The sequence below is a fragment of the Chanodichthys erythropterus genome, chromosome 11 (assembly GCF_024489055.1).
Source record: "Chanodichthys erythropterus isolate Z2021 chromosome 11, ASM2448905v1, whole genome shotgun sequence".
Lineage (NCBI taxonomy): Eukaryota > Metazoa > Chordata > Actinopteri > Cypriniformes > Xenocyprididae > Chanodichthys > Chanodichthys erythropterus.
This window is the reverse complement of record NC_090231.1, coordinates 14,554,012-14,581,320: the sequence shown is the minus strand read 5'-3', so window position 1 is coordinate 14,581,320 and position 27,309 is coordinate 14,554,012. Positions and strand designations below refer to the sequence as shown.

Below are 27,309 nucleotides of genomic sequence, written 5' to 3'. Positions count from 1 at the left end.
AAAAATTGATCTTGGGGTACATAATATCATAATAACTCTGTTTGTATGAGTTGCCAGAAAGCCCGCATAAGCTCTCAGTAGATTGCAGTAGCATGAAATACTTTAAATGCAAGATCCATGGTGAATGAGTCATGAATTTACATGCTCAAGCAAATGACATTAGGCATAATTGAGGAAGCGCTCTTTATAGAATTCATTACATTCCTATGAATAAGAAATAAAGAAGGAATGACTAATATTGCTGTTAAATTGACATGCAAACAAAGCAACTTCAGCACTGGTCCTAGTGTAATCAGAAGAGCAAAGTGTTGATGGAGCCTGTATCTGGAGACTGAGCTCTAGTAATTTGATATGGACATTTTGACAAGAAGAGTGAAAATGCTGATTGGTTGTATGAAGGGGAGAGACAGTTTTCTAAATAACATTTGCATTCCAAATTGACACTGTAACAGAACCCAGATTTCTGCTCCGTTACCATGGAGAAATTATATCTCAGTGTCTCTCTGTGACAGTATGTTACGTCAGTCACAGTCATGTGCTGCTGTTGTATGCTATTGTCTTGAGGCTGATTTCACACATGTAATTTTATAGGCATAAATGATTGCCACAGTGAAGAATACATCTTAAAGAAACACCTGGAAATTGATGCAGAAAAGTCATACAAGCAATACTATATTTAAAACCAAATGATATCTTTACTGTTCATTATCATGTATTATATTGATATTGATGACATAACTTATAACTTTAAAATATCACATAAACTGTATTATTGTTTGGATCAGATTACAAGGTCTTTTTGCCCATTTTCCTCATTCATTTACTTTCCTCATACAGTATTTGTTTTATCCTCCATGTAGCAGTTGTTAATAATAGTAGTAATAGTTCAATATGTATATATATTAACATGTTTTTATACTTTTAGATATTTAGATAAAACATATTTTATAAGGGTTAAACCCTTATAAAACCCTTATAAAACATATAAGGGTTCGTTCACCAAAAAATTAAAATTCTGTCATTAATTACTCACCCTCATGTCGTTCCACACCTGTAAGACCTTTGTTCATCTTCGGAACAAAAATTAAGATATTTTTGATAAAATCTGATGGCTTAGTAAGGCCTGCATCGCCAGCAATAACACTCCCTTTTTCAATGCCCAGAAAGCTACTAAAAACATATTTAAAACAATTCATGTGAGTACAGTGGTTCAACCTTAATATTATAAAACTTTTGCGCTTATCAAACTGTCAAAGTCGTGAGCTATTGACTTTTCAAAACACTTATGACGTAACGAAGCCTCGTTTACTGAAATCATGTAATTTTGGTGCTCCGAACCACTGAATCGAAACAAAAGATTCATAAAGCTTTGAAACTTCATGAAGCAGTGTTTTGAAATCGCCCATCACTAGATATTGTTGAATAAAGTCACTATTTTGTTATTTTTGGCGCACAAAAAGTATTCTCGGCGATTTATATTATTTAAGTTAAACCACTGTACTCACATGAACTGTTTTAATTATGTTTTTAGTAGCTTTCTGTGCATTAAAAAAGGGAGTGTTGTTGCTGGCAATGCAGGCCTCACTGAGCCATCGGATTTTATCAAAAATATCTTAACTTGTGTTCCGAAGATGACCGAAGGTCTTATGGGTGTGGAATGACATGACGGTGAGTAATTAATGACATAATTTTTATTTTTGGGTGAACTAACCCTTTAAATACAAACATTGTAAAATAATTCCTCTTTCCAATGCTGTGGACAGGTGCATAGCAGATCTGTTTTTGTCTTTTTTTGTTTCCCCCCAGCATGAGTTTATAGTGAAAGTGGTCTGAGTGCATGGGGCACACAAACACAGTCACTGCTGGATAAGATGAAGTGTTATTGCCTTGCTTTAGGGCAGAGCAGCAGTGGTCAAAGCGAGGTCCCCAGAAGGGATTTGAACTTTCTTTTTCCTGTTTTCAGAGCTCACACCAGCAACTCTTTCTCCTCTCTCCACCTGATCTATTAGGATGTCAAAAACTATGTTAGTGGATATATTACCAGGGGCCAGCACACATGTTTTTACACAAAGCTGTCTTTCAGCCCACACAGTACATATTTATTTATTATTCATACAACAGGAGGCCAGGTGACACATTTTATTTAAAAAGCCTGCAGCAGTGTTGTTCAGAATCAGGATGGATTTCTGCTGCTGACAAGACCTGACACTGGATGAAAATGTTTAGTAATGTGCACAGTCCTGTAAGGGTTGGTGATATTGTGCTCAAATCTGTATGATTTTTTTTTTCCCCAGCTAATGTTGTAGACTAACATACAGACACCTTATAATATGTACATAATTGTGTCAGCACAGCACTAATGATGATGAAATAACACTAATAATAATAGAAATGCACAGAGAATAACTGTTTTTGTGTGTTTCCTCTAGTTTGTGGAGACATTCATGGGCAGTTCTTTGACTTGATGAAGCTTTTTGAAGTAGGAGGGTCTCCAGCCAGCACACGATACCTTTTCCTGGGTGATTATGTGGACAGAGGATATTTCAGTATTGAAGTAAGTCACTGCTATTATCTGAACACTAATAATGCACTTCATACTTTCTATTCATTTTTAATAGATTAAAAAACATTGACCCAAATCTGTCCAGTTGTTTTCAGATTTTAATCTGCTTCAGGGGCGTATGACAGAAACTTTCTATCTTAAGTCTTAAGTTAAGACTTAACAAGTTAATTTTGGATTTTTCACAAATTCGTATTACAGAAGCAAATCTTAACCTGATTTTGGATTCTTATCCACAAGCAGCTGCTGTGATGTAAACTCTAGAGATTAAAATGGAGAAACAAAAATGGTGTGCTTTTAATTAGGTGCTGCAGAAAGAGAAGTTTTGATAAGCTTGATAGAAAAGGCAAACCTATCACTATATTACATGGAAGTCCGTAATTTTTTGTGTTCTTTGTCTTGTATCTTAAATAATTGTGACACCATTCTCAGACAGGGCTGTTGTTATGTGATTTTTACAGTTGGCTTTCAAATAATTTTGAAATTAGGACACCAATGAGGTTATTCTAAAGTTAAGATCGTTTTTAGGATTTTTGTTGTTGTTGTTGTTGTTGAGTTAGAATGCTTCTGTAATACCCTTTTCCTCTCCATATTTAAGATTATGCACTTAAAGGATTAGTTCACTTTCAAATGAAAATAACCCCAAGCTTTATTCACCCTCAAACTATCCTAGGTGTATAATACTTTCTTCTTTCTGATGAACACAATCAGAGAACTATTAATAAATATCCTGACGCATCCGAGTGTTATAATGGCAGTCAGTGTTACCAAACGAGTATGAGCTGAAGAAAGTGTCTCCATCCATCCATCCATCCATCCATCCATCCATCCATCCATCAATAAAGTCCTGCTGAAGCGAAGCGATGCGTTTGTGTAAGAAAAATATCCATATTTAACAAGTTATGAAGTAAAATATCTAGCTTCCGCCAGACCGCCTTTCATATTCAACTTACGAAGAAAGTGTAAAACACTCGCAGTTCAAAAAGCTTACGTGACGTCATACGCCTTCACTATTCAACTTACGTAACTGACGTGACACCAGTTTTTCACACTTTCTTCATTAGAAAGTGAACTAATCTTTTAAAGGGATAGTTCACCCAAAAATGAAAATTTGATGTTTATCTGCTTACCCCCAGTGCATCGAAGATGTAGGTGACTTTTTTTCTTCAGTCGAACGCAAATTATGATTTTTAACTGCAACCGCTGCCGTCTGTCAGTCAAATAATAGCAGTAGATGGGAACTTCAACTATAACAGTAAATAAAACTTGCTTAGACAAATCAAAATTAAAACCTGCGGCTCGTGACGACACATTAATATCCTAAGACACGAAACGATCGGTTTGTGCAAGAAACCAAACATTATTTATATAATTTTTACCTCTAATACACCACTATGTCCAACTTCATTCAGCTTCCTGTTAGTGAGGTCAAAAAACGCGTTGTGATGACGGAAGTGATGTCTCGCCCATATACTTCAATGAGCGCGAGACATCACTTCCGTTGTCAGAGCGCGATCAGACCTCACTAACCAGAAGCTGAACGAAGTTGGACATAGTGGCGTATTAGAGGTAAAAAATTATATAAATACTGTTCAGTTTCTCGCACAAACCGATCGCTTCGTGTCTTAGGACATCCATGTGCCGTCACGAGCCGCAGGGTTTAATTTGGATTTGTTTATGGAAGTTTTTTCGACTCTTATTGTTCAAGTTCCCAATCACTGCTATTTTTTGACTGACAGACGGCAGCGGTTGCAGTTAAAAATCATAATTTGCGTTCGACTAAAGAAAAAAAGTCCTCTACATCTTGGATGCACTGGGGGTAAGCAGATAAACATCAAATTTTCATTTTTGGGTGAACTATCCCTTTAAGAAATTTCATTCTGTAATAGATTTGTCCTAAATGAGGTCCTAACTGAAATTGCCATGGTTACCCCCAGTTGTATATATGTAACGGAGGCCAGCTAGTAGTTGCTGTGTGAGTAAACCTCACTCGTCTGATCTCAAGAGATGCTCTAGCGACTGACGCTAGAGGTTGCAGCCTTTAGCCTCCTCGTTAGAGCGTCCGACTCCCACACCGGAGAGGTTACATATATACTTTCTAAATCTAATCATTGTATTTTACTCTTGTTTTTTTGTTTCCACAGTGTGTGCTGTACCTATGGGCCTTAAAAATACTTTACCCCAAAACACTGTTTTTGCTGCGTGGGAACCACGAATGTAGACATTTAACTGAGTATTTCACTTTTAAACAGGAATGTAAGTATGACTGCCACATCACCATTAACCATAGTACATAAAACTTTGCCTGTTGCATTTTGCCAGATATAAAACTTAAGTAAACTGTCATCCATTAAAAAAAAAAAAAAAAAAAAAAAAAAAAGGCAGCTAGTTCTGATCACAGATCATATACCACCATCTATTTTCTGGCATTTCTAGTTAGAAGTAAAGCCACTTCCTGGCTCAGTATTTGAAGTCAGAAATCTTAATGTTTACACATGTAAAAACTATTGGTGGGTTTGGGTCTAATGAAAGTGTTTGGATGACCTTTTTAAGACTTACCATATAAGAGTGAGAGTGTGAGTTAATGTTTGGTTTAGCTGACAGTCAATTTCTTTTCCCTCCGTCTCATTCTCCTTCATCCCCTGACAGGTAGAATTAAGTATTCGGAGCGGGTGTATGATGCGTGTATGGATGCTTTTGACTGTCTTCCCCTGGCAGCGCTCATGAACCAGCAATTCCTGTGTGTGCACGGAGGACTGTCCCCTGAAATCACAAACCTTGATGACATCAGGAAAGTATGTATACAACAAACTAGTGTCATTCCCCTGTTTAATGAACCAGCCTTTGATTTATTATTCCATTAACACCAGTGCTTTAGAGTGCTACATGTTATTGTAAGTAAAGTGAAAAAAAGAAAAAAAAAAACATTCCTACTTGTTAGTTCACTGAAAAGGGACTTTAACAGTATTAACTCTCATTGTAGACCTTGTTCACTTCCACAAAAAAGGCCATTTTTGAAAACATTATATTTAGGGTCTTGCAGTTCAGAGCACAAATGATGAATCTGGTATTTGTTCTTTTCATCACTGACTGTAATGTAGAAATTCCGATTCTGATAATCTGTTTCCTCTACAGAAAAAGCTTTCAAAATGATCATGTTAGTGCTCCCTACCTCTCTAAAGTAACTTTCCTAAGTCACTGTCCTTCTCTCCATTAAATGTCCTTATTTCCAAAGCCATTATTTTGTGTTTCTTTCTCTTAAATATGACTTTTATCTATAGGAGCAAAATTTGTACATTTCCCTTTTCACTCCCCTGCTAAGAAAAAAAAAAAAATGCTATTAGAAAAGGAATTACAAAAATACGAGGTGATTTAGTCAAAGCCCAGCTGCTATCTTAGCTGAGATCAAAGGCTCTGATGATTAGGGGGAAGTCCTTAACCAATTCAGTTCTTATCTACACTGAGCTCTTAATTCAGTTTGGGTTTAATCTGAGGAGGATTTAGATTTATTGACCCACTAATCATGTAGTTCATCTAGATTCCTTTAAATGCAGTGGAATCTTTTATTGAATGTCCAAGATGTTATCAAAAAGGACGCAACATATAAATATAAAACATTAACATTGCATTGGCAGTAATTGGCAGTGTGCTAGGCTTAGTCCAACAGCAAATACCTCTTTAGTATATCTTTAAAGCATAAATCAGATAAAACTGGGGTAAAATGTGTTTTAGACTCTTTAATCTAGCAAAATGCCAATCTTTTCTTATGTGGCCATATTACTTTAAAAAAGGTCTATAATATGCATACTGTATTTCTGTAAATTGCACATGAGATTGATAAGCAAATTTTATGCTAAAAATAGTTTTGTTTACTTCTCTCAACATGAATTTAAAGGGTTAGTTCATCCAAAAATGAAAATTCTGTCATTAATTACTCACCCTTATGTCGTTCCACACCTGTAAGACCTTCGTTTATCTTCAGAACACAAATTAAGATATTTTTGATAAAATCCGAATGCTCAGTGAGGCCTGCGTTGCCAGCAAGATAATTTTTTCCCTAATTCCCAGAAAGGTACTAAAACATATTTAAACAGTTTATGTGAGTACAGTAATTCAACCTTAATATTATAAAGTGACGAGAATACTTTTTGTGCGCCAAAAAAAAAACTAAGTAATGACTTTATTCAACAATATCTAGTGATGGGCGATTTCAAAACACTGCTTCATGAAGCTTCAAAGCTTTAAGAATCTTTTGTTTCAAATCAGTGGTTCGGAACACCAAAATCATGTGATTTCAGTAAACCAGGCTTCATTACATCATAAGTGTTTCGAAATTTCAATAGTTCACGTGACTTTGGCAGTTTGATACACACACCAAACCACTGATTCGAAACAAACGATTCGTAAAGCTTTGATATTGTTGAAGTCACTATTTTGTTTTGTTTTGTTTTTTGGCAAACAAAATGTATTCTCGTCACTTTGTAATATTAAGGTGGAACCACTGTACTCACATGAACTGTTTTTAATATATCTTTAGTAGCTTTTGGGCATTGAAAAAGGGAGTGTTATTGCTGGCAATGCAGGCCTCAGTGAGCCATTGGATTTTATCAAAAATATCTTAATTTGTGTTCCGAAGATGAACGAAGGCCTTATGGGTGTAGAACGACATGACGGTGAGAAATAAATTACACAATTTTCATTTTTGGGTGAACTAACCCTTTAAATGGATTTAAAATATCACACAAAAAGCTGATTTTTAGTAGGTTGCTCTATTTGTTTGTTTTCTGTTAATAATGATGCTTTATCTAACTTGGGAGTACTCTGTAGTATATAGTGTATTTACCCTTTCCAGTTAGACAGATTCAAAGAGCCTCCCGCATATGGACCAATGTGTGACTTGCTTTGGTCGGACCCGCTAGAGGACTTTGGCAACGAGAAGACCCAGGAACATTTCACACACAACACAGTGAGAGGCTGCTCCTATTTCTACAGGTATCAAAAGCACATCAAAGAGGAAACCAGAAAGCACCTCACAAGAAATATATGTTTTAACATATAAACACTATGCATTCCTAGACATGAGATTTATTGTAATAATTCTTGCAGTGTTTTATGTGAGAATATTGCATAATGAGATATATTAGTGAACTGACACATGCCAGTAGACTGGTGTAGATTAAAAAGATTGGGTTTATTCAAATATTTCCTTCCTCCTCTACATCTTTTTGAAACCCTCCGTATCACAAAATAGAAATGGCATACATGGGTCTATGAGCATGAAAGAACCATTATCCAGTGGTGCTGTATTGTTTGATTCTCTGGTGATTGTTATATAAAGATGATTTATGTTGTGTGTTGGCTTTGCCTCAATAAGGAGAAAATGTCATGTGCCTGCCTGCTATAGAATGGCAGCAGAATGAAACTGGCTGTGTGAATTCAGTTATCGAGCAACTTCGCCAACACAAGGGCTGATGGAAATATCACTGTCTCTGTTGATAGAAAAATAGTTATTGTAGCAGATAATGAGCTAAGATTTTGAATAGGCTACATAGTTTCGGTAGGTGTAAATGGGACTTGGAAGCTTGATATGACCTTTAGTTGGCAATAGAAAAGATATTGCAAGCAGTAAATGCAAGAGAAGAATGGCAAGTTTATCTGTTACATCTGATGTCCACACATCAACTGACAACAGATGTTTGAAAAATATGTTATCCTGTATGTTTTTTAAATCGTCGGCATACATTGGCAGTTTATTAATAAATATATATGTTTTATTAATGAATGTACATAATATTTAGGCAAGTTGATAAGATGATCAGATTATATTATTTTTACGAGTAAAGTTGGCCAAAAAAAAAATTTAACTCGCTCTGAAAAGTCAATTTATGAAATGCCCATGAGCAGGATGCAGTACTATAGAAATTTTAAAATTAAGGCATGACGATTGGACAGTGAAATGCTCATTGAGAAGAAAAGATGCATGTCAGCTGCAAAAGACTTTAAAGAGATAGTTCACCCAAAAATGAAAATTCTGTCTTTCTCTCAAGTTGTTCCAAACCTGTATACATTTCTGTGTTCTGCTATACACAAAGAAAGTTTAAAGTTTATTACATTTATAAAGCACATTTAAAACAACCTTGGTTGACCAAAGTGCTGTACAAAGTTACCTATGTCCATCACCAAAAATTTAAAATAAACATGCACAAGACGTTAAACGCACAAGAAAACAGATAGTTTTTCAAAAGACTTTTGAACTCACTGTGGGTGCTGTTTTGATAGATAAAGGAAAATTGTTCCACAATTTTGGGCCAGCTACTACCTAGGCTCTGTCCCCCCTGCATTGCAGTCTAGATCTGGGTACCCGTAATAGATGACTGGTCTGTGGTCTGAGTGAGAAGCAAGATATTTGGAAGAATGTTTGTAACCAAGCAGATCTCACCCCCTATTTTTTTTTTTTTTTTTTTTTTAATTTCCTACTACGGTAGTTAATGGAGGGCGAGATCTGCTTGGTTACAAACATTCTTCCAAATATCTTCCTTTGTGTACAACAGAACACAGAAACTTATACAGGTTTGGAACAACTTGAGGGTAAATGATGACAGAATTTTCATTTTTGGGTGAACTAACCCTTTAAAGAGTTTCTGGTGGTTTCTAACTGAATTCTTAGTCTCCAGTCGCACCATTTTCCAAAACTGCAATTCTCCAGAAGTACAAGATGTCCGGTTCTCTGCAGACTTATAGTTTCACACCTATTTCTTCACCTTAATTCTTAGTCTTTTGCAGTTAAAATCTTCTCTTCATTGAGCATCTCTTGTCTAATGGTCACACCTTAAGTTTGCAATTTCTATATTATTGAATCCTTAAAGGGTTAGTTCACCCAAAAATTAAAATTCTTTCATTTATTACTTAATCCTCATGCCGTTCCACAGCCATAAGAGCTTCGTTAATCTTCAGAACACAAATTAAGATATTTTTGGTGAAATCCGATGGCTCGGTGAGGCCTGCATAGGGAGGAATGGACACTTCCATTCACTTGGACACTTCCTCGAGATCCATAAAGGTACTAAAAACATATTTAAATCAGTTCATGTGAGTACAGTGGTTCAATATTAATATTATAAAGCGACGAGAATATTTTTGGATTGCCAAAAAAAAAACAAAATAATGACTTATTTAGTGATTTCAAAACACTGCTTCATGAAGCTTCGGAGCACAGATGAATCAGTGTCGAATCTGCTGTTCGGAGCGACAAAGTCATGTGATTTCAGCCGTTGGCAGTTTGACACACGATCTAAATCATGATTCGATACACTGATTCATCTGTGCTCTGCTGCTTCCTGAAGCAGTGTTTTGAAATCGGCCATCACTAAATAAGTCGTTATTTTGTTTGTTTTTTTGCGCTACAAAAATATTCTCGTCACTTTTTAATATTAATATTATAACCACTGTACTCACATGAACCAATTTAAATATGTTTTTAGTACATTAATGGATCTTGAGAGAGGAAGTGTCCATTGCTCCCTATGGAGGCCTCACGGAGTTATCGGATTTCAACTAAAATATCTTACTTTGTGTTCCGAAGATTAACAAAGTTCTTACTGGTGTGGAACGGCATGAGGGTGAGTAATAAATGACAGAATTTTCAGTTTTGGGTAAACTAACCCTTTAATGTGTATTTCATAATTTTTTACTTTTCAGTAGGAGTTAAATCAATTTTTTGGCCAATTTTTCCTGTAAAAGAAAGCCTGGTTAATAATTATGCACAGTATTCATTATAATTAGATCAGTATTCATAAACATACATTTAAATAAAAGGAATCCTACAGTTTTGTTGCTCATTGAGGGAGGAGGTTAATTATAGGAAGGGGTTATGCAAATTTTTTACATGTACATCCTTTAAACACATATAGTACTTTTAAATTTCCTTCCTGTGACAGTAGTGTGTCAGTGTTCTTGAACATTATTAAATGAAATTGGACCCCAGCACTAAAACTAGTAACCAAATCCATTTCCCTTCATGCTGTATTTTATAACTTATTTTCTCTTTCCTCATTCTTGTAGTTATCCTGCTGTGTGTGACTTTCTGCAACACAACAACTTATTATCTATCATCCGAGCCCATGAAGCACAGGATGCTGGGTAAGTCTGGCACAAAAGCATTTTTTAAGTAGCAACTGGTTTAGCAACTAAATTTGAGAGACAGGAGAAACGCAAACATTGCATTTTTAAATGTTCTTTTATATGAATTAGTTAATTATGGTCACCTGAATGAGATTATGCTCTGCTGTGATAATCGAATGAACATATTGACTATAAAAGGAAGATGAACTTGTTGGTGTTCTCTCACAACACACAACATTAACGCTGAGATTGATGCATATTGCCCACAGATTATTTTTTATGTTGCCATCCAGCGCTAACAAAGCAGTTTTGTTAGTTGTTGTAGTTTTTACCTGATGAAAATGCTTTTAATAGACCTTAAAGCACTGTATTATGGGACCCGCCTAACTTTCCAGCTGAGAATGGCTCTGTCTGCTTTGGTCTTGCTGACCAATTTTGTTGAGTCAGACTGTTAGAGCTTTCAGCATGTTCATTGATTATCATGGAGTCATTGTTTGACAAGGCTGTACTCTGCCAGTCTCTTGGTCCCTGATTATAGCAGCAGGGTGGTGAAAATTAGGGCAACACCAATAGAAGTTGCATGCTGATTAGTAGACACTAGACTCAGAGCTACATACGAAGCGCTAATTGCAGGGAGAGTCCCTCTAGTTCAGCTCTGGCCCAAGATGTCTTGCTTAAATTTCAGTTGAGGCAGAAGGACTGAGATGAGAGATCCAGACTGATGGAGTTGAAGTCGCATTAGCAATCCTGCACTGATAATTCAAAATTATTGCGCTACCAGCAAACTAAGAATAGAGCTCATAAGAATGAAAAGTGAAATCAAAGCAATGCCGGGCTAGACAAATGAAGTGTGAATTTTGACTGTGACATTTTTGATGGAGGAAATGCTTATTGCTGGGTTATTATAGTCTCATGACTAATTGATAGCCTGAAGTTAGGCCCACGTCACAGTTTATTCTGGATAAAACAAACAGCCACTCTGACAGGAAGAGACTGATATGCAAGTTTTCCGTTTTCTATTTTAATCTTTTTTTTAAATGTAATTTGTTCCTGCGATGGCAAAGCTGAGTTTTCAGGACCCATTACTCCAGTGTTTAGTGTCACATGATCTTTTAGAAGTTATTCTAATATGCTGATACATACTGTGATATATTTTTAAGGATTCTTTGAATGAATTGAAAGTCCAAAGGAAGAGCATTTATTTAAAATAGAAATCTTTTGTAGCATTATAAATGTTTTTACCATCACTTTTCAATTTAATCAGTTTAATATATATATATATATATTAAACTGATATATTGATATATATATTATATATATTTAATATATATATTACAGACCCCAAACTTGTGAATGGTAGTGAGACAACGATGGTACCACATTAATAGGCACTTGATAAGCAATGCTAAAATAAAAACTTAAAAGTAATTATGCCGCAGTCTAAACAAAAGGTCCAAATATTCACTAAAGAATATGTGTTGAATGTATTTGTGATCAGAAAATGTCTGTCCAAAAATAATAAAGTCCTAATTATAATCAAAAAACAAAAACCATTTTGAAAAAAACAAACCATTATGTAGCTGCTTGTAAATATAAAAATAATAATAAATGTAGCCACAAGCTGTAATCATCAAGGTCCAATGCCCACATAGATGATTAGAGATATAATTGAAACAATATGGTTTTTACAGCAAAGTCCATCTTGGTCCATCTTCACTGAAAGTTAGGGTTTGATGAAATGGGTGACAGCAACAGCGACTGACTTCACAACTTCAAGTAATCACTCCCTCTTATTGTTAGATTAAAAGAAGAAAAAACTGTGTAAAAATGTGATGAATAGCATATCATAGGATGTCACTGGGCAATTTCAAATAAATTTGTAGATGAACTTTATTTTTCTGAGGCATTTATCTTACATTTTTATTAAGTGCCATGTTTCTTTGTTTGAAAGTTACTTGCTGAGTTCCTTTTTTTTTTTTTTTTTTTTTACGTGGGTTGTATTTGAGACTGCCCCTCTGGGCAGATGAACAAGTTACATTTCTGCTGCTTTTGTTCTGGCCAAGCATAAATGTTTTAAAATAAATCATGTTACTGACATGTAGATCTGACTATTGCTCAGTCAGTTCAGATCACACAAGCAAATTTGGTCGATATTTACGATATTTACTCCCATTTTAGCACAGGCTCTGTCACTTTCCCTTTTGAATGCAGCCTCTTTGTAGAGGCTTCTTGGTTTTGACAATTGGTGATTCCCTAGATGTCAACAATGATTGCTTTCTAGATTAAAAGCAGCCATCTAGATGACAAGTTTAAACCTCTGGGGTCAACAAATATGCCTGTGTGATGACTTTGATTTTTTCCTGATAACAGTGTAAAAAACTTAAAATACTGTTTCATTTTTGGTCATACAGATAAGAGTAATACATCATTTAAAACTGTAAAAAACTACTTTTATTTGTTCACTTACAAAATGGTGTGCTTTTGTAAAAAAAAAAAAAAAAAAAAAAAAACTTTCTGCCATCTCTGTCTTGCGAACTTCTTTCTGAAGTGTGTCATAAAAATTAACATACAGTATATGTTCCTTACAGACATGAGAAATATGTCTATAGAAAGCTTGAAATGTCTACTTTTAAATGAACCACTTGAAAAAACAAACAAATGGTCTCTATGTAATTATGTAATTTGTATGAAACCACCAAAAGGTACCATCTTTGTATCCTCAGCACACACCCGATTGTAGTCGGGTCGTCATCTGTCAAGACAGATGACCTCAAAATGACATTTCCCGCAAAATCAGACCCGACAGCTCCAATTATAAATCCTTTTTATAAGCTTACAGTTGCCATTCAGGTAAGGTAAGAAAAAAGAATTTGTTTATAGCCCTTACCAAAGTTATGACCCAAAATGCAAATCACCATATTATAGTGCCACCTAGTGTCGAATAGGTGTGTGTCTGTGCGTCTGATTAGCGGTACACGATTGGGACTATCCTGCTAAGTTTGGGGTCCATACGATTTAAGGTCTCTGATGCCCATACACTTTTAGGGCAGAAAAATAATGAAAATAAGAAAATCTGTACAAACACAACAGGATCCAGCACCTTTGATTCTTGGACCCCTAATGAAGAAATGTAATCATTGTCTTGATGTTTATTTTGAGAACAGTGATGGTGATGATGTTTTCTTTTTCTGCCCACAGTTATCGCATGTACAGAAAGAGTCAAACTACGGGCTTCCCCTCTCTCATCACTATCTTCTCAGCTCCCAACTACTTAGATGTCTACAATAACAAAGGTATTATGCACACATATCTCCTAATGGTGCATGTGTGAGTAGACAGCAGGTCAGATGTCCAGATGTGGCCTGCAGTGTCCCTGCTGAGCAACAAGATGGACAGACCCAAGTCAGTCAGTGTGATGGTTATGGCCAGTAAGGAAAACGACAGAGGCAGCAAAGTATTGCAAAAAAAAGTCTGTCTTATTTTTCAGACAGGCACTCACAAAATGTGTTGCAGTAAAAAAAAAAAAAAAAAAAAAAAACATGAAGGAAAAATGAAACTTCAACAAAATGATATAATAAAGAGTTGTCACTGCTTTTGCCTCTTATACCTATAAAATCAGCAGCGGTCTAACTACTACAGCATCTTTCTTCTAGGACACAATATTAGAACTTCTGCTGCACTCATAGCAACTTTAGGGGAATTTATACCTTATAGGTAGGTATAAATTAACAAACAAAGGGGAACACAAAAAACTAAAATGGGTTACACTTTATTTTAAGGTGTCTTTGTAATAATACATTTAAGTACTGAGTAATATTAATTAACTACATTTATTTATAAAGTTAGGGTTTGGTTCAGGGTTAGTTGTATGCAGTTATGTATAATTTACTGTTACTACTCCTGTAAGTACATGTAACATATGTAACAAGGACTCTAAAATAAATTGTTACCATAAACTGAAAATACAGTCTTCAAAACACATAAATACATATCTTAAAGATGGGGTAAGCCATTTTTCAAAAACGATGTTGGACATTGTTGATATTTGATATCAACCCAAACAAACCCACCCCTCTCTTCATTTGCTTGGCAAGTCCAGAATGATATATCTTCTACGAGATATATCAGTCTGGTCAGTCCGCCCTCCGTCGCGCCTTAAGTCAACTCCAAACCGTACCGTGCAATCAGATTTGTTTATTTCAGTGACGCAAACAGCGTCACTCTAGTGCGGCGAAAGTCCCTTCAATATCAACAAAGATTGTGCACGGGAGACCCGAGAGTTTGTTCTATTCAGCCGTGAATTCAGTTTTAAATGACCAAAAACACATTAATTATTTACTTTTTGTTGTTGACTCTCTTGTTGCTTTGCTAACGTCATATCCACCCTTCTCTGATTGATTTACTCCGCTTCCAGTTTGCTCGGATTTGCTCTGCCCTAGAAATCGAATTGATTCAATGGCCGACCAGACTCATCCGCTGGTACAGTGGTGAGGCTGGATTTTCCAGGCAATCTCTTCATTGCTCTGCCTCCAAAACTCGCCCCCCAATCCTAACAATCCTGCTCCAATTCAATCTCGAACCCTGGCCCGATCACTGCTGGCAGGCGGGTCAGTGCACCAACAATGACTGAAGATGATGAAGGAACGACAAGGAAGCAGAAAAAAATGAACGTACAATACACAAGTAAATACAAACAAGAGTTCGTTGTTAGTCGCCAACAGCACAGCAGATCCAGACAATCAATGACACTCAAACCCAGTGATACTCACATGTGAAGCAGAATCAAAGCAGCCTCCACGTCTATTTTCAGGTCTTCCTGCTTAGCTCTTTTCAGCACTGTTTTTCTTCAAATCTCCCTCTTGCTCGTTCTGTCTCCTCGACATGATACGCCTCCTAATGCTGATTGGCTACGCGTTTGTTGTTGGTGTCGGCCTGACAAACTTACAAACAATGTTTTTTGAAATGGTTTTATTACTTTTAAATAGGGCTGCCAATAGATTAATATGTTTAATTACAATTAATCACACGCTTATTGTGAAATTAAGTATACACCATTTATCTTGATTAACACATTCATTTTGTCATCATTTGCTATGTCTAGCAAATTATACCATCAGATTAAAGGGTGGTTCTCACAAAACCATATTTTATGCTAATTTAGATATCTTTCCAAAAAAGGACACTTACCCCAGTTTCACAGACAAGGTTTAAGCTTAATCCCAGACTAAAATGCATGTTTGAGCTGTTTTAACTGAAAACAGCCTGCACTGACATATCTTAAAATATGTCAGTGCCATTGTTTTGTCTCAAGATGCACACCAGTAATGTTTTTTTTTTTTCTCCAAAGGCATGTTTTAAAAAGCTACTTAAATGTCACAATTGAACTGAGGCCTAATCCTGGCTTAATCTAAGAACTGTCTGTGAAACCAGGCCTTGGAGACTCCAAAAGGACACCAAATAACCAACCAAAATAAGGAGTTAATAGAATTAATACATTTATGAACACCAAAGCAACAATGAGGGGAAAAAGAAAAAAGAAAAAAACAGAAGAAAAAATGGTTTGCTTTATCCAACCGAGAAATGTAGTTTGTGTATCATCTGGCCATACAGCTGTGTTTTGTTTTGTTTTTTTACATTAAAAAATCTGTTGAGTCTGTATTTCACAAAGAGTGATACATGAGGTCTTGCGCTCTTCAGAAACAATCACAGAATATGAAAGAGCTTGTGTTTTAAAGTGAAACACACTGGAATAAATAACTCACTGAAAGCGCAAAACTTTCCTGGAGTTTAGTAACTTAAAATAATCTGATTATCAAAACCTATAATCTTAGGATATGTGTACACAACAACAGTGTGCTAAAATCTGAAAAGTTTTTCCTTTACGTTTTTGCCTTACAGGCGACAACATTGTCAAAACAATCCCCGTACAGGGATCCACAAAAATGACCAAAAATGCTGTATTATGCATGCCAGGCCATTAGCTGGCGATATCACTTTGTAAAGAAATACTATGCACCTATAGACTGAACATGTAATGCGCATTCGCATGACATCACCATTTTGACAAATTATTGTTTTTGTAGTTTACATGGAGACGATTATGGAAAAACTTGGACTTCAAAACCTGTTTTCAAAAGTTTGCATTTTGCCCCCAAAACACTGTTGTTTTGTAAATGAATGGGAAAAAATACATAAAAAGTTTTCCATCTTTATTTGAAAATGTTGTGTAAATGGCCCCTTAATTTAACACAAACAATTAAGAAACATTTCTTGGAGTCCTCTCAGTGCCAAAAACAATTGTACTGGTGGGAACTAATTATATATATATATATATATATATATATATATATATATATATATATATATATATATATATATATATATATATATATATATATATAAAATAATATATACACAGTTGACAGTTCCACATGAGAACCTCTTTTAGCATCGAACCAGCTCTCAGCGCCTTAGCAACAACAACAACACACAAAATAAATTAATCGTATATTATCCGCTATTAAATCATCCGTTAACAGAGTGTGCACACATAACTCCAATGAAAGTTTAAATAAAGGCTATTAAACAGAACCCATGCTGTTGTCAAATCTTTGTGCATTGTGCATATTAATAAAGGTTTAAACAGTAAATTAAAATAAAAATAATTCAATTATCAAATGTGGTGTGCCAAGGATCCTCCACGGTTAGCACTTTTAGAGAAAAACAGAGCAAGCCAGGGAGGGGGTGAATTTGCCAGGCTGCATCTTTGTCCATTTGCAGATAATGAAAAGGCGAAGATGGATCAGCCAGGACATTACAGAGTGTAGTCTCTCACTGCACAGAAAACCCACATATACACGCAGACCTTGATGTGAATATGTTTGGTGTCTGTTGCTATCATCTGCGTATTCCTCCCTGTGCCTGTAGGTTTCATTTTACATCCTCCTGCCAAAGTGCATATGCACTAAACGGTTATTTTCTAATGGTTGTTATTTTGCATAATGCTGAATATTTTAGTCTACTTCATGAAGAGAAAAATGAAAACAATGGATGTAGAAATTTGAAAATGTAGACTTTTGTCGTTTAAATGGGTACATGGTAATTAAAATTAACTTGAATTGCTGTTTGCAACCCATTTTTTTCCATAAAGTGACACATTCCAAGTAAAAAGAATATTCAACAAGACAAAAAATGTAGGCAGCACTTTATCCATCAGGAATAGATTGGCTTGGGAAAAGTAGGTGTTACGTACTAGAATGAAGTGACTAGCAGTCCTGGGGGCTATTCCAGAAAGAAGGTTATGTGATATACCCGGGTAAGTTTACTCTGAGTAAATGGATAACCTCAACTTTCAGTTCCAAAAACAGAGGCAACTTATTTTCTGAACATAACCAGCGTTATGTTTCAATGGCTAAACATAAAAAAAAGTATACAGCTATATTATCTTTGAAAGCACAGACTGTTTTTTTTAGGTCAATCCATCTTTTTTAAATTTATATATTTAGCATCAAACAAACAATATAATTCTTGTTCACAGAAAAAAAAAAAAAGATTAAATAGGGATTTAAAAAAGATTGCAAAACCACCCAGTAGGTGGCGATATGAACTAAGAATGTAAATCGGCGTTAAACAAAAGATGAAAGTAGTAGTAAAAAGTATAGAACCCAAGAGGCGACACTTTGATATTTTTTGAGTGACAGCCACTAGATGGCGCCATTGTGGGCTAAAAATACTACCTGTACCATAGAATCCTTCACATCTTAAAAATCTGTGAATTTCACTGCTAAATCAGCAGTGCAATAGAACAGTTTTTAAATTAAGTCACCAGTAAATTGTATGGCTCCTACAGTAAATGTTGTATTGTCTTATATGTTTTATTTTACCAGTTGTGGAATCCAACCATTCAACCATCTGAGGTAACGTAGTTAGCCTATACTTTGAGTATTTCCATTTTATGCTACTTCACACATTTATTAATAGTAAATTAATAATTAATAAATTTAAGATCATCATGTTTGCAGTGAACAATCTATTTCAGACCTAGTGGAGTAATAGTAATAATAGTATCTAGGTCTGAATTGAAATATGTATTGTACGTTTTAATGGATCACGCTACAAACATAATGATCTTATAATATATGATGCATTGCTGTGTCCATTATCGCATAATTCACACTTTTGGACACTTTTGTTTTAACGGACATTAGACAACACTGCAAATTCAAGCTGTTATATTTATATTTATTGTCCAACATTCCCAATTTTTCTGATGCATGTCGTTAATTTAATTAATCATAGATGCAAACTCCTCACCTTTCAGCGACAACTCACCTTTTTGAGATCAAAATAGGTCACTTATGGGATTTGCATAGATCCAATGAGAAAGTGTTTTTATGGGGGTGGTGGGGGGGGGGGGTGTTACAAGTGTACTTGGTTGTTTCAGTAAGTACTGTACATTGTTTCCTTTACTCTTACTTTAAAAACTAATTAAAGGGGAATATTTTAAAGGGGGAATATTTTATGTATTTGAGGTCTGAGATGTGGGAACGGTGAAGAGAGATGGCAAACAGTTTGCAGTTTAGCTCAGTATTGACATCTACTCAGCCAATATTGTCTTAAATATCCTGCATTACAGTATTGGATACATACGGTATTAAAAATAAAAAATAAAAATCCCCTAAAAGTAACTACAAATGAGCATGTAAAGCAAATATTAAAAAAAAAAAACATATCGTGCGAAGCATGCCCCCGCCCCACGCAATTTTCTCACCTTTTTCCCCCCTTACCTGTTTGCATCCCTGATTAATTCAGTGTTTATAATGCCAATACTTGAACTTCAAAGAATTTTAACCCAAACTGACTGGGTTTCTAGAGAGCAAAGGTTTTGTGAAAAAAGTGGAAGACTTAAACACAAAGTGTGTAAAATAAACTGTTAAAAGGATCTGATGATCACTAGTGATAGTATTTTATTCTGTGTTGTCATTATTCAGGTTGGATTTCAGCTTTAATGTACTTTTTTTTTTTTTTACAAAGCAGCTGATATTGCCATAGAAACTAGTGGACTGACGACTCTCTTTCACCCCAAAATGGCGGAAATGCAGGGCTGCTGCTGGGCGCCGGTGTTGCAATGGAACGTTCTATTGAGTGTCGCTTCTTGTTAGTGTATATTCTTTGGTAGTAGTATGGCAAACTGCTTCTTGGCATCCATTTCAATGGTGACTGCCTGATTCGGCGCTTGGTTAAGAATATCTTTGTGTGCTCACCGTTAACTCTGAGTTTCATACTCCGGGTTGACTGAGCTTACTCCAGACCACTGTTTTGGAACCTGCATACCTCAAGCAAGCAAGGTTTGGGTTAATAAAGTCAGAGTTCAGGGAATATGTGATGGTAAGCTAACCTCGCTATGTGGAATACTCAGCAGGGGTGTGTTTCCCAAAAGAATCTTTAGCCAACTAACATCGCAAGTTCAGTCTCTACTAACATAGTTCATCAATTTGGTGTTTCCCGAAACCATAGTTCAAACAAACATTCGCAAACTGCATCGCAAACTTGTGTGGTTGGAACGACAGCTCTCGAGCTGTGGTTAGAAGCATAGTTTCTTGTTTTTATGACATGTTAATAAATCATTATCTTGAGCAAATAAAGCAAGCTGACATCAAGTAGAATGTATATCTTTTATTTCAAACATATACAAATGTCATTTACATATTTTAGTTTGTCAACCACCATTTCTGAATCTGGAAATAAAGCTAAATAACTGAGAAAAATGATCATTAGTCCTCAGATTCCATGTAAGTAATTTATAGCAACAAATCTGGCATTAATTCAATCTCAAACAGATTCTTTTATAGAAGTTATTTGTCACCACCTGCGTGATGTCATTCACCAACGTGGCTGAACAACAGGTTTGCGACAATATGGTTAAACACTCGTGACTAGCTAGTTGATTTGTTGAACGATGCATCGTACTACATCGTTGTACGGGAAGCGTACCCCATGTTTGCTGTTTGACTTGGTTAACATTATCAAATAGCCTACATGGCCAAAGTTACAAAAGGAAAGTCATTTCACATGATGAATAAATTGTTCAAAGACAAAAACATTTTTTTTCTAACAAATACATTTTAGAATGATCATTCACAATAAGACCAGGTGTGGAAAAATGTGGAAAAATTAATTAATATTTCACCAGTGAAACATCTGATCTAGGCTTTGCTAATTCATGGCTAATAATGCTTAGATGAGCTTGTTCTGTATCACACAGAGAGGATAGAATTACTCCCCTCTTCACTGGAGAGTAAAAATGAATGACGTATTGCCATTATAAGATGCAGTAGATTGCAGCAGCATTCCTGGAATGTTTGCTTTTGTTATAACCCTTGTCTTTTTTGTATAATAGAGTTTTAATTTATAAACGAACTTATTTAAGGACTGTTTGACTTAATTAGTTATGTGCATGCATACCCCTCATTAGTCTTTTGTTCTGTTGCTATTTTTATGTATGGGGATGGATCACATAGATAATTTTTTAAAGGGTTCATAGTTACACTAAAAAACGAGTGCTAAATATTATTGTTATTTAAAATAAAATAACTGTTTTCTATTTTAATATATTTTAAATGTAATTTATTCCTGTGATGGCAAAGCTGAATTTTCAGCATTACTCCTGTCTTCAGTGTCACATGATCTTTCGGAAATCATTCTCATATGCTGATTTGGTGCTCAAATAACATTTATTATTATGATCAGTGCTAAAACCAGTTGTGCTGCTTAATATTTTAGTGGAAAATGTGGTAGTTTTTCATGATTCTTTAATGAATATGAAGTTCATAAGAACAGCATTTATTTTTGTCTTACTGAACTCAAACATTTAATCAGTTGTGTATACATTTTATTTACCCACCCTTATGTTTTTAGATTCATCAGATGTTGAGAAACCCAATTCGGTCGACCATTACTCATTTTCACAGGAGAATTTTAAGCAAAAATTGTGTATTTCAGCATTGTCACTGTGTTTTTGGTCCCTCCATTTTCCTCTCTGAAGGCCAGTTTGACCAGCAAAACGTAATTATTTCTTTAAGTCTGAATTAAGCAGATGAGTGTGGAGGAGGGGTGAAGATCGAACCTTTTTATACACCAATTGAAGTCTGCACATGGGCGTGTGAGGAGATTGATAGCCATTTGGCTTCTGCTGTAACTCTAGCCCGGTGGGGGGATATCCATCACTCTCAGAGGGTTGCCAGATTGAGCCACTAGCCGTCTATCATGCTCTGACCATGAGCACCACAGCCCTGACTGTGCAAATAGTCAATCAAGCAACCCCTGACAATGCACAAAAAAAACTTAATCTGCAAGAACAACACAAATGACAGTCAGCTCTTCACTGGTCTGGCAAGGTTTTCTAGCGTTATTGAACATGTAACCATTGTTTTGGTCTCGTAATGGAGAATACAGCAGAAAGCAGCAGGGTAATGGACACTTTCTATTCTGGCCCGCTGAGCTTATTCTGAGTATTGATTAAAATGCACAGGGTTCATTTATCTGTTGCCACAGTCCAAATAAGAAATTGTACAGATTCCTTCCTTTGATCATTTTTGTTGAAATTGCCAGATGTAGGATATTGAAGAAAGCTGTAGATCCTAATGTTATGGTTCTGTATTTCATGGTTTTGATTTCATCACTATTGTTTAAAGCATTTAAACAAGGACTTGATTTCATAGCATGGGTCATGTTACCATGACAACATAGCTGACAGTGCTGCGGACAAAACTGTTGTGCTTGCACATGGGGTCATGGATCACTGGTAAAGCTTGTGTGGGTTTTGGCACAGCAGGGTCAGTTGTGACCGGTGCACAGGAATGAAGGGAAGGATAAAGTGAAAATGCCAGATGAAAGAGAGGAGAACTTTCCTCCTCTTACTGATTGTGGCTCTGAAGTGGGAGTTCCTCACACCAGTGAATTCCCCTATTGGATTTCAGATTTCAGAAACCCTGTTTTTATGCAGCTATGCAGTGATCTAACTGTTTATTTATAGTCGTGTTGATCTTATATCTTATATTATAGAATTAAAATGTATGAGTTTATGATATCTGTAGATTTCATCAACCATGGACTTTCATCTTTCAGTGAGTGTATATTTAAAACATGATATCATATTCAATTGTAACAGTGGTATGATGTGCTATACTTAATCTGAAACACATTTTTTTTTTAAATAATCATTCTACATGTCGTTTAACTACTAGATTAACTAAGTTGCTAAACAGAATATACCACGCATCACACTTCAAGACAATGCAAGTGAATTGCAACAATACTGGATGGTGATTAAAATGGTGCATAAACAAAGTTGGTTTGTGATTTAAAATGTAGAGAGACATCTAGTGGTAGTGGACTGCATATCTAATTTTCTTCCCTTCTAGTTTATTCCACAGAAACATTTTAATTTTTAAAGTTTGTGTTGTTTGGAGGGAAGTTATGTTTCTCTCTCTCTCTCTCTGTCAGGCACAACCTCTGCTGTTTCTGTGGGTGGACTTTAAGGTCAGATTTTGCGAAAGCATTTATGGTGTGGACCGTCACCTAATTATAGACTGAGGAAAGATAATATTTTATGTAATTAATAGCAGTGTTGCATTTTCTGATAATGCAATCTGGGCAGTAGACCGTGAGTGACATTTAAGGCGTGTTTATGTTCAGTGTACAGTATCTTCAAGTCTTTTATGTCTGGTATTTGACATGTGATTGACACCTGCTAGCCACTCCATGTTTGACGACCTGCTATTCTCAAACACCACTAAGAAGATGGGATGGGAAAGTCCCCCTCCATGAGTAGTAATGTGTGGTGTCAACTTTCGACAGATCTAGGGCATGGTCGTCACAGCGACAGGATTGTTGATCATATGGAGTGAGCCACTTCCAGGAAGTTTTCATTAAAAATACACAGCATAGAAGTTAAAAGTAAAATTCATTTTCTGCATTGTCAAATGATATGTGGAAATCTTTATAGGCTTTTCCCTTATTAACAAAACTGTGGCTGTACCTTGAAGTAGTAATGATAATAACGTGGTACTTTTATATATTTTTTATATATGCCACTCATATTACTTAATACTTTCTATGTTCATATACTATAGCATTGTTTAACTACTGGATCATGTCTAAAAATGGAAATACCATGGCACTATTTTCATTATTTTAAAGGAGATTCTCATTCCTTAGTTTTGGTAGTTCTGGGAAAATTCATTCAACCTCAAAATATGTTTTGAAGATTCCACATCTATTATAGAGTGTTTTGAGTCCCAAGACATGATGGGTGAAGGAAAAAAGGAAAAATCAAGGAAATTTTATTTGTACAGGTTTGTTGTTTTCAATCTATTAATTGAGTTCTGTGTATTTAAGAAACATAAAATGCTTAGCAAGACAAAAGAATTGGCAGTTTTTTTGTTTTGTTTTTTTTTCCAAAAATGAATGTCATATCCACCACATATTTTTATCAAACACAATACATCATTTGAGATGTGGTGGAAATTATACTGTGGTGGTTTGTTGATGATTTAGAAATTACAGAATTCCAGTTGTGCATGCATGTCCTTCACTTATATGATATTGATATTGTTGATGGACTAATTAAATAGCAAGTGTGTGAAAATTGTGTTAGAAAATTGTGAAAAAGAGGAGATGTAGGTAGCTGTAGGGGGAAAGAAGTTTCATGTGGCTGCCTCTAAATTGAGCTGATGGACTCTTTGAGGGAAAATAACCATTTAAACAGATGCTTCTCTGTGTGTGTGTGTGTGTGTGTGTGTGTGTGTGTGTGTGTGTGTGTGTGTGTGTGTGTGTGTGTGTGTGTGTGTGTGCGTGTGCGTGTGCGTGTGCGTGTGCGTGTGTGTGTGTGTGTGTGTCGTACATTGTTGAATTCTGTTGTAGTATTTGACAGAGTCCAGCTGTATCATTTCTTTAATTTAACTTTCCCATACTCTCTCTTTATGCTTTCCCTTCTTCTTGTACCTCTCTTTCTTATACAGCTGCTGTGCTGAAATATGAGAATAATGTCATGAACATTCGACAGTTTAACTGTTCTCCTCATCCTTACTGGCTGCCTAACTTCATGGATGTCTTCACTTGGTCTTTGCCCTTCGTTGGGGAGAAAGGTAAACGATTTGCCTACAACAGTTTTTATGTTGCATGAAATCCTCAATAAGTGCAGCAAACAAACTCTTTCTTGTTCCCGTAGTGACTGAGATGCTGGTAAATGTCTTGAGCATCTGCTCCAATGATGAGCTGACCACTGATGAAGAGATAGATGGTAAGAAATTCAGATGTACGCAATCACCCACGTACAAGGAGTTTGAAAGTAGAGTGCATGGATGGGTTCACAAGGGGGCGCCCTCTGTCTTTTTACCCTTGAAATAAATCTGGAATATTACCAGATCTTTTGCCCTTAAGTTATTTAGATGCTGCTGGTCTTACAACTCAAAAGGACCTGATTCTTTTAGAAGGTTTTGTCTGTGAATAAGGCATTTCATTTGCACTGTTCCTGCTTTTATTACACTGTCATTTACATTCGGGAAAAAGTGTCTGCTAAATGACAGTCAGTAGCTAGCTGATGTTTAAATCTTATGCAAAACATACCAACAAGATGTTAGATGATAATAGATTCACCCATACACATCAGCAGGAAATTACATCACTCTCCATACGGAGTGCCTTTCTGTTCCTAACAGCTTTTATGTCAAATTTTAAAAGTACATTATGTAATATTGACAGCTAGCAGTTGAAATGGGTACTGCAGTCCAAATTCAAAATATTGGAGAGAGTTTTTTCCCTCGTGCCCTCCTCCTCTTCAGATTCCATCATACGCGCAGGGTGCCAGATTGAGAAGACTTAACAGGAACGAGCACAATTGACAATGGAAAGCGACGAGCCTTACACTGTACGTTGATCAGCTAATGTATACGTTTGCCATGTTTTTTTATTGACAAGGCTTTTTAAGGTCAGGTAGAATCTACCATTTCTGACCCAGTTCGTTTGCTGGCTTTCATGGCTGCAATACACTGTGTTTTCCACCAACTAGCAACCGACGGTGTCGAAATACCATTGAGTATATTGGCTGTGGGCTGGATCACACTGACCAAAACAAAAACAGACATTCCAAAAAGGACAGCACATTTCAAAGTACAATAACTGGCTGTAGCATTGTTTTTCTGAGAAACAAGTATTTGAAATTGGCACGTTTCCTAAATCTCAGCAAAATATTATGGTACATACAGCACTTAAATATAAGCCAAATGAGATTCAATAGGACAGATGGTAAAACAGGAACCGAGTATTATAATATTTAGTATGTTATAAACGCATACAGTGGGTTCCAAATGTCTGAGATCACTAGTGTCTGAAATACTGTTTTTATTCTGAATTTAACTGAATGTTTTTCAATACATAATTTTGTCATTAGCAATTAGAAAATTAGAAAAATTGATTAATTTCAGAATTTCTTATTTTTATTTTTTTTTTTTTCTTTATTGAAAGCAGTGTGTGGAAGCAAGAACATCTGAGTTAGAGATGTTAGTGCAGAATTTTAAATATTTCACTTATTACTCTCTTATAACATTACTTTGTTTGCATTTTTTAATTACAAATTTAAAAATGTATTCAGATTTTCAGTGTGGTCTCAGACATTTGAATTAAATAATCAAAGAACAAAGACTTGGATTATTATATTAAATATAAGATTTTGTTTTTATCTTTTTCTACCACAAAGTCATGGTAAGAAAAAAATGCAATTAATTGCTATTCAAAATAAATAGTTAGATGACAAATAAACGATTGACCAGAAATCTTCAAGGAGTTCAAGCTTTGGTAACGCACACTAACATCCCATCATGCTCTGATGCTACACTCTCACTCTCTGTTTTTTTTTTCCCAACTATCCATTAAATATTCTTTATTTTATTTTTCTTTTCTCTTCTTTTTTTACACTCATTTTGTCCATCTCTCTCCCTCTCAAATATTACTTCTGTTGCTTCATCTAATGAATCTCTTTCTCTTTTTTCAGACTTCTTTGATCCATTTCTTCTCTTTTATTTCTTTGATGGATGTGCTTTTTTGCTCTCTTTCTCTCCCTGTCATTCCTCAGCCATTCACTGATCATTCTTCTGTTCTTTTTCTGTTTCTTCTGGGGGTGTATCTTGAGAAGGACAGCTAATATATGGGCCAAAGAAAGGTACAGCCTCCCACAATCCAATGCGGTGTGCAGTCCTGCCTCTTGTTTGTACCTTTTTTCTAGTTGGTTGATTAAGCTAACACCAAAAATACACTAATGAACGTACTTATAATATCCCTAGATACTAATTCTTATGTTTCAAGCACCCTGGTTACCAGAACTGGATGAATTATTGACATTGTTGTTTCAAACTATGAAAAGGCCATTACTAGTTGTGTGTGAATTGCTTGCACTGTTTGAAAAGTCAAGAATTTAATTTACTAAGTGAGGTGAGTATGCCACTGATCAGGTAGACCACTAACATTGTTCTCAAATAAGAACAAACTGATGAGTATACGAGTTTGCAGAGCACAGTGCCTTCATCTTTTATATTCTATCTCTCATACCAATTCACCTCACATCGTCATCC

At 35.6% G+C, this 27,309-nt stretch overlaps 1 protein-coding gene across 2 annotated transcripts in view; it reads left to right on the top strand.

Moving 5' to 3' along the window:
- The window catches only part of LOC137031141 (protein phosphatase 3 catalytic subunit alpha), a 128,765-nt gene that overhangs the window by 83,873 nt on the left and 17,583 nt on the right, over positions 1-27,309 (top strand). Inside the window, exons 3-11 of one of the 2 annotated variants that reach the window (XM_067401813.1) lie at positions 2,430-2,554; positions 4,705-4,816; positions 5,210-5,355; positions 7,413-7,552; positions 10,622-10,699; positions 13,880-13,974; positions 24,703-24,828; positions 24,912-24,983; positions 26,874-26,900. In XM_067401813.1, the coding sequence (XP_067257914.1) occupies positions 2,430-2,554; positions 4,705-4,816; positions 5,210-5,355; positions 7,413-7,552; positions 10,622-10,699; positions 13,880-13,974; positions 24,703-24,828; positions 24,912-24,983; positions 26,874-26,900 (921 nt within the window). The remainder of the gene's footprint in view (positions 1-2,429; positions 2,555-4,704; positions 4,817-5,209; positions 5,356-7,412; positions 7,553-10,621; positions 10,700-13,879; positions 13,975-24,702; positions 24,829-24,911; positions 24,984-26,873; positions 26,901-27,309) is intronic. The other variant, XM_067401814.1, reaches the window with a different exon arrangement.